At 32.9% G+C, this 10,915-nt stretch overlaps 1 protein-coding gene across 1 annotated transcript; it reads left to right on the top strand.

Moving 5' to 3' along the window:
* The first annotated feature begins 6,148 nt into the window (after nucleotides 1-6,148).
* On the top strand, nucleotides 6,149-9,304 carry LOC7457516 (pentatricopeptide repeat-containing protein At2g15820, chloroplastic). Its single transcript, XM_002313051.4, has 2 exons — nucleotides 6,149-6,873; nucleotides 7,190-9,304. The coding sequence occupies exons 1-2, from the start codon at nucleotides 6,295-6,297 to the stop codon at nucleotides 9,068-9,070; spliced, it is 2,460 nt and encodes an 819-aa protein (XP_002313087.4). The 5' UTR covers nucleotides 6,149-6,294; the 3' UTR covers nucleotides 9,071-9,304.
* Nucleotides 9,305-10,915: the final 1,611 nt, after the last annotated feature.

Genomic DNA, 10,915 nt, shown 5'->3' with positions numbered 1-10,915 from the left:
CTTATTTATGAATTTCTTATTTCATATAGCCATGGATTTTTTTATCAGCAACATAAAAACGTAAAATAATTAAAATAAAAATTCATAAAAGTTGAGGTGATTTAAATCTAAGGAGGAAAAATGTATTCTTTTATTCAAAACTCCTTTTTCATTATTTTTTTTATGAGAAATGTATTTTTTGTCCAAAGTCTAATTTCTTATACAGTACTTGTCATTTTTTGTTTAAACTATAATAAATTTGAGCTCTGATATATCTGGATAAAAAAAATTAAATTTTAATTTATTTTCACTTAAAAACATTTAAAAAACACTTTATAAACCTCGATAATTTCAGTTGTAACTCTAAAACATAGTAAATTAGTTTTTAAAAAAAAAAAAACTTTTTCAAGCCCTTATTTATTTTCTTAGCATAATTAGATCAAAATCACCTCAATTAAATATTTTTTAAGAAGAACTCATGTATATAAAGATTGATGTTTTCATGGCCAAAATATAGCCAGCAAGAAGCTTTTCCCCTCCACCTTTTATGATGACTTTATTTGTTATCTCTTAACATACATCAATGAAATATAATAAAAATAAAACTCATGGCTAAGAAATAAATAAAAAAAAGTAAATGGATAAAATATGAAGAAAAAAAAATAAAGAACTAAAATTGTATTTTAACTTTAGGAACAGTAAATTCTTGCACTGCAATGGCTTCGATATAATGAACAATAAACACACAATTTTTTTTTTTAATTTAAATTTAAGTTGAATGGATTAGCTTAACTAGAAGGAGATTTTAATGTGTATTGATCATCATATTATTTTATTTGATAAAAGAAAAAAAAGTGCAACTAACACCCTCCTTCCTCAGCCACGTAAGCGAATAACAATTACCACGAACATTGAAAGAGTTTCTCACTTGATAATTGAAAGCCAGCGCACAAAGTACAATTTGACTCTTGACATGAATATAGAGCCCTCTATTCTGGACACGAAACGTATCCCTAGAAAAAAAAAAAAAAAACACCAAACATGCCACCATGTTTGGTGTTTTTTTTATTTTGATCTCTCTTTTTTCAATCCTATATTTTTATAAAAAATTAAAATTAATTGGCCTTCAATTAGAATCAAATACTAATTTTTTTTGAAAAAAAACAAAAATCTGAATAGTCCATCCACAATAAGGTGTGAGAGGATGAATAGTAAAGCATTGTATAATGGAAAAAATATTTTTTTTTCATTATACAAAATATTTGGAATTGTGGTTGTGGTTCAAAGTACTTTTTGATTAGAAATACATCAAAATGATGTTTTTTTATTTTTAAAAAATTATTTTTGAGATCAGCATATTAAAATAATTTAAAAATATAAAAAAATTAATTTTTAATAAAAAAATTGAATTTTTTAGAATCACGAGTTGGATCGTATTTTCAAACGGTCCCTAGAGTAATACTTGGTAGTTGGTGCAACTGTGTGGCTCATCTTTAAGGGTAGACAAAATGAAATTGACATTCTTAATTTATGCTCCATGATTTAGGTCAATTTGTATATCCAACCAAGCAATCCGAAGGTCCAGCTTGAAGCAAACCAACGGAGTAGGCTTCGTGTATAAATGAATTCAAACTTTGGCTGCCATTTTCATATTAATTTCCTACCACCATAATTAATGGAAGGAAGCTAGCTACACCAAATAGGTTTGTGATCCTGCCGCATCCATACATACTCGAATATAAAATATATAGTCTTAACCAAACTTAAACCTGCAGGATGGTTAGTTAGGATACAGACAAGCATGTGATGTAATAAACTGCTGAATATGTTATTGAAGCATGATGGGTTACGTGAATTCAAACCATCAGCTGGTAGTATTTTTATTATGGATGGGTGTTACTGGACACTGCTAGAAGGATCCATTGATTGTTTATAGTATAAAACTACAAATAAAAGCTAGCTCGACTATATATTAAGTACGATTATAACTTGAGTTTTATAATCTATATATATATATATATAATTCAGGTTTAAAAAACTGCTGGTGTTCTGTTCATAGTCACGATAAAGGCTAGCTGCTGTCTATTTCACACTTGCTGGAGTTTGAGCGAGCACGTTTCCGATCGAATCCTGTTAATTTCCAGCAGGCATGCAAGTAGCCAATTAACGGGCATGCTCGATCGAAAGTAGAAAGTTCTTGCCTTATGGCTAGGGAAAGAAGCTACATTGTCTTCGGGGAAGATCGATGATGATGCAGGGGAAAACTTGAAGGATGACGCGGTTACTAAATATCATGTTATTAAGTTCTCGTTTGTTTGGTGAAAAATAGTTTATTTTTAGAAAGTGAATTTCGAAAAAAATGAATTTTGAAAAAGTATTTTTTAATGTTTGGTAGTGTAATGAAAAATAAGTTGGAAAATATTTTCCAGTGTTTGGTTATGTCATGGAAAATAACTTATTAATGTTTTATTTTTTTAAAATTTATTAAAATAATGAGGAACAAATCTTACAAATTAAAAAGTTGAATGAGAATGAAATTGAAAAAATATATAATTTCATAAATTATCTCAAATAAAATAAATAATAATCAAAATAATAGAGATCAAATAAAAAATAAAAAAATTGAAAGATGAAGAAATTAAAATAATAATAATTAACATTTCATAAATTATTTCAAATAAAATAAGTAACAATCAAAAGAATGATGACCAAATTTGATAGATAAAAAATTTCAATTAAAAAATGATAAGGAAAAAGCAAAATAAAAATGAGAACCAAAGTTAATATAAAAATTAAATTCTAAGTGATGAAATTGAAAAACAAATATTTAAAACAATATATATATATATATATATATATATATATATAACAATCAAAAGTTTGAGGACCAAATTTGATATAATCGGCAAATAATATGACATTTCAAAATTTTTCTCAACTTCCAGAAAGTGTTTTTCGCCCAAAATAAAAGGAAAACACTTTCCTGAAAACCAAGAAAAATTTTTCTTTGACTGAAAAGTGTTTTTCGTTGACCAACTTTCCTAATGGCAAACAAACACAAGAAAGTTTGGAAAGTGATTTCCCGGAAACCACTTTCCAGAAAACAAACGCCCCCTAAACCCCATATGGTTTACAAGGTCAACTTGTGTGATCCTTCTGCTGCAAAATCACCGTTTTAAAAAAAATAATTTTTTTTAATCATGTTTTTTTCTAGTATTTTTATTGTTTTTAATTATGTTTTTTCTATCTTTAAATAACACTGTTTTGAGATTGTATCAATGACCCAATGACTCGAATCCTTGATCAAGTCAGGCTTCAAAATAGATCCGATAACCATGATGAAGGGTTAAGATGACTAAAATACTTGTAAAATAAATTCTTTTGAATGGAAAAAAAACCCTTCCGTGCTTAAATTATATGAAAAAGGGAATGGTGCTTGAAATTGCTAATTAGACAATGCACGTACTAAAAGATTAATAGGAGGGTGTAAGGTAGAAGGTATTGCTAACGTGCATTTGAGTTTATAATAATAATTATTTTTTAAAATTTTTTTACTTAGAAATATATTAAAATAATATATTTTTTATTTTTTAAAAATTATTTTTAATATCAGCAACTCAGAATAATTTAAAAATATTAATTTCAAGCGATAAAAAATAAAAAAAATAAAATTTTTTTAAAATATTTTTAAAAGACAGAAATAAAAACAAAAAAAAAAGATTCCTAGACCTCAAAATTATGTTGAATGATAAGAGGGGTTGGATTAATTACTCCAAGACACCGATCTGCACGGGGAATGTATGTCCTCAATGTTGACACGAAATCGTTGAACCACCATTTTTACGTCGTGGTCAGTGGTCGCTGTCTTTAAAACAAAAACAACTGTGCTGCTGTGCATATTTGCTTGTATTCAAATGTATATATTATTTGTACTTGTATAAAACATGTTTGGAAATGTAATTTTGATTGTTTTTTAAAGTATATATTTATTTGAAAATATATTAAAATAATATTTTTTTATTTTTTAAAAATTATTTTTAATATCAATACTTTAAAATAATCTAAAAATACTAAAAAAATATTAATTTAAAGTAAAAAAAATTTATTTTTTTAAAAAATCTTTTTAAAATACAAAATCAAACAAGGTTTTAACTGAGCTCTAAGATATTATCTGGTATCATGTTATTATCTTTACTTTTAAAAATATTTTTCAAATTACTTTTTTTTATATGGTTTTTAAGTTTATTTTTATAATTTTATTAATATTAAAAATTAAAAAATATATAAAAAATTATTTTAATATGTTTTTTAATTAAAAACATTCCGCATTACCAGTCACAAGTATTCTTGACTAGACACTGCACTCCTATATTTACTTGATTCGCGCTCTTTGGACGGAGCCAATCATTCAGACCTATCCAAGGCGCATTTGTAGGGGGATGTAAAGATTGTTCCACGTGTATGGAATGTGAGCGAAGCTTATGGACCTTCTAAGAATACACGTGTACCCGAATGCATCACATGAATGGTTTCCAGCTGACATCCATGCATGCATAGAAAAGCAACCAAGCATCGATTCTTTGTACTGGAATCCACAGTGCCTCTCTTTGCTCCTTTTCATTTTGCTCACTGAATCTTTTTCTTTGATTAGGTCTTTTTGTTGCCAAATTAATCAGCAATTTCTGATAATTTGTTCTGCAAAGCAAAAATAAAAAACGAGGACCAGATTAGAGAACACACATGGTACTCATCCAAGCTTTCTGGCAGACTAGTGAAACCAATGCGGTGAGAACTTTCAGAACTGGCTTGATCATGAGTGAATTCAGAGACATTGCAGAGGAGATGGGGCCTTTCTAAAGAACTAGCAAAGATCTCGTCCACAACTCAGCAGCAGCTAGCATGACCATCCATTTAAACTGTCAAGTTTTTTACCTTAAAAAAAGCTTTGTAGATTTAGAATGGAAACGTAAAAAAATCAATGCTCATGTTCTCAAGAGTCATCATGACTCATGTCCTCGTGCAGCAGCATGTCTATGTGCTGGGAGTTGTTTCAACAACAAAGTATGCAGAAAGTGTACCTCCTTACTCTCTGCACACTTTGGAACCCGTTAAAAACAAGAGTATTTTTGTACTCTATCAGGCTAAAAAAATAAATCAATAAAAAATATTTTAAAAAATAAAATAGTTTAGAGAGACACTTCTAATTTACAAGTGTCATCTACTACTATTTTAAATTATAAAATTTGAAAGATATAGAATTTAATAAGAAGAGAGAAAAAAAAAGATTTTAAAAACATATCAAAATTCTAATAATAATATCACCAATACTATTAAAAAATATCAATAAAATAAGCTTAACAACACGCAAAAAAAAAAAAAAAAACGAAATCAATCAAACGAGTCATCCAACAAAATCAGAGTTTAGTTGCTTGAGCTTCTAAACAGATGGGCTGGTCATTACGGAATACAACCATTGTAAAAAAATTAAAGGATCCACGAGAGGAGTGTAGACCGGTTGGTCAGGTGCAGGGGTGAAGACAGGGGGGCTGGCAGGGCCCAGCTCCTCCAAAAAAATTGTTTTTTCAGTCTTTTTCTTAATAATATTTATCTTTTTAGCTTAAATAATAAAATAATTAAAATTTTAACCCCCTTTAATTTTATTTTCTGATTTCCCCCTAGTCAGGTGTGTTTTCTCACGCCTGGTTTGCCTTGGAATCACCATTTTCCACTCCCCTCCTCCCTTGTAGTAACAATATAGAAACTTCTATATAGATCTTTAAATTTCAAAAGCTAAAGTAATTTAAAGTGGGTTCATTTTCAAAATTATCTTTGGGAGTCGAATTGAAAAAATTACGTGGAGAGAAAATACATCACTTTGAATATTGATGACAGACCTAATTCTCAATCATCAAAATACGTAATTGTATCGAGGCTTGTGATCCAGCGATAAAGACAAGGTTTTCTTGTTTCTGTCACCTGGATTCGAGTCTCAGCGTGCACGTCTGTCATCACTGCGGTGTTTTACTTGTTTACTGGGCTTGCAGGGTGTTCAGTAGATCTGAGAATTAGTTGTGGTGCGCGTAAACTGATCCGGACACCCCTGATTTAAAAAAAAGAAAAAAAGATACGTGATTGCGAGTATTGATGACCGTTTAAGAAGAGAAGGAAAAAAAAAAAAAAAAAGGAAGGAGAAGGTGGAGCCAACAAAGGCACAGAGCTTCCTTACCTATACTCGCCTATCGAGTCTTCACAAATACCCCTTCCCTCCCCACCCTAGTCACAACTGAAAGCTTAAACCCATAATAACAACATCCAATGCTTCTCAAAGGAGCTCAAGCCCCTTCTCTCATCACTTTCTACCACCATTATAAACCCCCTTTAAACCCTATAGTACCCGACATACTAACCCTCACCTCACCTATGCGCACTTCCCTCTTCTCCTCCTCCCTCTCCCTTTCCCTCCACCAACAACAGCGCATCCACATCCCCGAACCCATTAACACCCCCCGAACACTTCACCCAATTTCAACCCCAAAATGTTTCAGTACTTCTGTCGAACAGTTGGCAAGCGATTCTCAATCTGAAGGGATATTGGATTTTGATGAAAATGAGAGGGAAACTTTTAAATTTGATGATGACGGGCTGGGATCTTCTGGTGCTGGAGGGGATAGGAAGCACTTGGATGCTCCGGCACTGGAGGTGAAGGAGCTAGCGGAGTTGCCGGAGCAGTGGAGGAGAGCGAAATTGGCGTGGTTGTGTAAGGAGTTGCCGGCGCATAAGCCAGCCACTGCTGTGAGGATACTTAATGGGCAGAGGAAGTGGATAAGGCAGGAAGATGCTACTTATATTGTCGTTCATTGTACTCGAATTCGCGAAAACGAGACCGGGTTTAGGGTACTATTTATAATCACACCTGGGTTTTCAATTTTTTGTTCCGCAGCGCTAAAATCTTCGTGCTTAGTGTCTTTTTTATACTATGATTGAATGTTTAGATACTGAGAATTGACGAGCTGTGATATTAATTTAAATGGGCAATTTCTAAAATTTAGTATCGCATAGGAAAATAATAGTGGAGATATTGACTTGTGAATTATGTTGTTGTAAGGCTAGAACCTTTTAGGATTAAGCTGGAGTTTTTATCTAAATCTTTAGAGCGAAAAAGAGAAAGGGAGAGTTTGGTTATTGAGATTTTTCTTTTGGTTATTGTTAGGTGTATAAATGGATGATGCAGCAGCATTGGTATCGATTTGATTTTGCGTTGTCCACTAAGTTAGCAGATTACATGGGCAAGGAGCGAAAGTTTGCGAAATGCAGGGAGATATTTGATGATATTATCAGTCAGGGACGCGTTCCCAGTGAATCAACTTTTCATATCCTTGTCATTGCATATCTTAGTACGACAGTTCAAGGTAGCCTGGAGGAGGCATGCAGCATTTACAATCGGATGATTCAGTTGGGAGGGTACCGGCCACGACTTAGTTTGCACAATTCTTTGTTTAGAGCGCTTGTGAGCAAACCAGGGGTCATTGCAAAACATCATCTCAAACAGGCTGAATTTATTTATCATAATTTGGTGACATGTGGACTTGAGTTGCAGAAGGATATTTATGGTGGTCTCATCTGGCTACATAGCTACCAGGACACTATAGATAAAGAAAGAATCACATCACTAAGGGAGGAGATGAGGCAAGCAGGAGTAGAGGAGAGCCAAGAAGTGCTCGTTTCCATATTGAGAGCTTGTGCAAAGGATGGCGACGTGGAGGAAGCAGAAAGGACTTGGCTCAAACTCGTCCGTCTTGATGAGGGTCTCTCTTCACATGCTTTTGTGTGTAGAATGGAGGTCTTTTCAAAGGCAGGAGAACCTATGAAATCTTTTGAGACATTCAGAGAGATGCAGGAGGTTTTAAGTTCTTACAATGTTGCACCGTATCATAAAATTATAGAAGTCTTATGCAAGGCTGAAGAAGTGGAACTTGCAGAGTCACTCATGCAAGAGTTAGTTCAGAGTGGTATGAAGCCGCTTACACCATCTTTTATTTCTATAATGGACATGTACCTTAATTTAAACTTGCACGATAAATTAGAATCAGCCTTCTCTGCATGCCTTGAGAAATGTCGACCCAACCGGAGTGTCTACATGATCTACTTGGATTCTTTGGTGAAAGTCGGTAATTTTGACAAAGCTGAGGAGATTTTTAACCACATGCGCAATAATGAAGCGATTGGTGTTAATGCCAGATCATGCAATACTATTTTAAGAGAATACCTCTCTTCTGGATACCATGTGAAGGCAGAAAGGATATATGATCTAATGTGCCAAAAGAAATACGATATTGATTCCTCATTGATGGAAAAGCTTGACTCTGTTCTGAGCTCGAGCAGGAAAGTGGCAAGGAGGCGTATTAGCCTCAAGCTTAGCAAAGAGCAAAGAGAAATTTTAGTGGGTTTGTTTTTAGGTGGTTTGCAAATTGAATCAGATGGGAAGAAACACATGATTCAATTCGAGTTCAATCAGAATTCTATCATGCATTCCATTTTGAGGAGACATTTACATGACCAGTACCATGAGTGGTTACATCCATCTTTTAAGCCTAGTGATGATAGTGATAGCGATGACATCCCTTGGAGATTTTGTACCATCTCGCACTCTTGTTTTGATTTCTATGCAGAACAGTTTTGGCCAAGAGGTCAACCTCAGCTGCCAAAGCTAATCCACAGGTGGATGTCACCTCAGGTTCTTGCATACTGGTATATGTATGGGGGTCACAGAACATCATCAGGGGATATTGTGCTGAAGCTAAAGGGGAGTGTTAAGGGTGTTGGAAGGGTTGTCAAAACATTGAAATCAAAATCTCTGGATTGCAGGGTGAAGAGAAAGGGGAAAGTATTTTGGATAGGTTTTCTTGGAAGCGTTTCTACATGGTTCTGGAAATTGGTAGAACCTTATATATTAGATGACTTGAAAGATTTGCTAAAAGCTGGTGATCCTACCTTGGAGAATTATATGGAAGAACTTCAGAATATGAACTTTGATAGTGGGTCTGATTTTGACGAGGAGGCATCTGAGGACAGCGACATGGACAGTTTATAGGACCTTTTGCGGGTGTATTAGGCAAAATGTTATAGTTTTTAGTTCTAACTTCAGCATCAAAGTTGTTGAATATGAAAGTTGCTAAAGATATGACATGTTACCTTGCTACATGGGAAGTAATTCTTATGACTTGAATGGTTTGTGCCAGTTTGAACTTCCTACCTTACTCCGCAGCCATTACTTGCTACCTTTTGAATGTTTCATGGGATTATGTGATGAGGCCTGATTAAGTGATATGCTCTGTACTAGATTGTTTTTGGTTATGGCTCATTACCTTATCTATGTTTTTTACAGTGTATGAAATACTGCCAGGGGGGAGAAGATGCAGGGTGGGTTTGGAAGCTGAAGAATTATACATCAGTCCTGAAGTAAATAGTGATAATCCAGTAATTTTATTTCTCTATAATCCAAAATTCAGTCATAGTACTAAATAAAGTATGATTATGAATTTTTTTTTAAAAAAGCGGGGAAGGTAATGAGAACAGGCACGTGCAACTGCTCGTCCAGCCTTGGTGTTTTTTAGTGTCAAAAGCCAAAATGGTCTGAAGTAAGGTAACATGTCATTTCTGAAGTGCTAAAGTATTAGGCTTTGTATTAGTAATCCTGAAATTGTTTACGTGCATCATTTAAAATCTGAAGTGCATGTACTTGCTGAGACCCTGCAATTTCTTCTTTGGAAAATTTGTCTTCAACTTTCGGCATGGTACTTAATTGTTCTATATTCTGAAGGGCTCCACATTCTTCTTTTAACACACAAAAAAAAAAAAAACAGAGACTTGATCTATATTTTCTGATAGCACTGACTTTGCTTGCTGACTGCTCATCTTGCTATTTGTTTCATGACAGTTAGATGCCTGTCTGGGAAGCTGTAGAGACCAAGTTTCTGCTGGCTACGTAGCATGTTAAAGTTATTCACTGAATTTTGTTTTTATAAACAGTTCATCTAGAATCTGTGGCAAGTTTCTGCAAGTTATACTTTTTTTTCCCCGTTTTCTTTATGTACCTTTTATTTTACAGGTAAATATTGGAATTTATGTTGAAGACAACAGCACAGGGCTCTCCGTGCTGGTGGACCGCGCAGTGGGAGGATCTAGCTTGAATTGGGCCAGAAAAACCACATGTTGCCCCTGCTTTGGACTTGGTCAGATTGTCAAGGCTCAGGCCCTTGTCGGGTTCAGTCGGGTTGGGTTTTTTATTCTTCTTTTTTAAAAAAAAATAATGAAAACTATTGTGTAAACAAAAATACAAATAACTTAAATAATGTTATTCAATAACTCGGATCGGATGATGTGGAATTGTGGATGGTGGGGCAGGCCAATTACACAGGTTCAGTTATAAGAAAAATATTTATAAAAAAGATTATATACAAGGATCCATCATTAATGTTTCATCTAGAAATGAAGGAGCATTTTTTATTTGTTTTAGTATTATTTTAGTTTTTTTATATAATTTTTGATAATGTATATCTTTGAGAAATAAATATATTATTTAAAAAATAATTAGAATTATCCGAATTTAGTATTGGATGCATAAATGGATTGAAACCATTGGAATTTTATTTTTTTTGGATTTAGGGGTATTTGGAATACGATTGATATTGTGTTTTTTAAAATTAAAATTTATTTTTTATTTAAAATTATTTATTATTTATTTTTAGTTTTGATATACTAATATTAAAAATAATTTTTAAAAAATAAAAAATATTATTTTAATATATTTTTTAAACAAAAAACATTTTAAATTATAATACCTTCCACGTCCTAAACACAATTTACACTCTTGTACATACTTTTCAGGTGTGAATTGAGGATCACTTTCTTATGATTCCAGAAATACCCCTACACA

Source organism: Populus trichocarpa, chromosome 9 (genome assembly GCF_000002775.5).
Source record: "Populus trichocarpa isolate Nisqually-1 chromosome 9, P.trichocarpa_v4.1, whole genome shotgun sequence".
NCBI lineage: Eukaryota > Viridiplantae > Streptophyta > Magnoliopsida > Malpighiales > Salicaceae > Populus > Populus trichocarpa.
The sequence above is the reverse complement of the archived record's forward strand: the minus strand, read 5'-3'. Positions and strand labels throughout refer to the sequence as shown.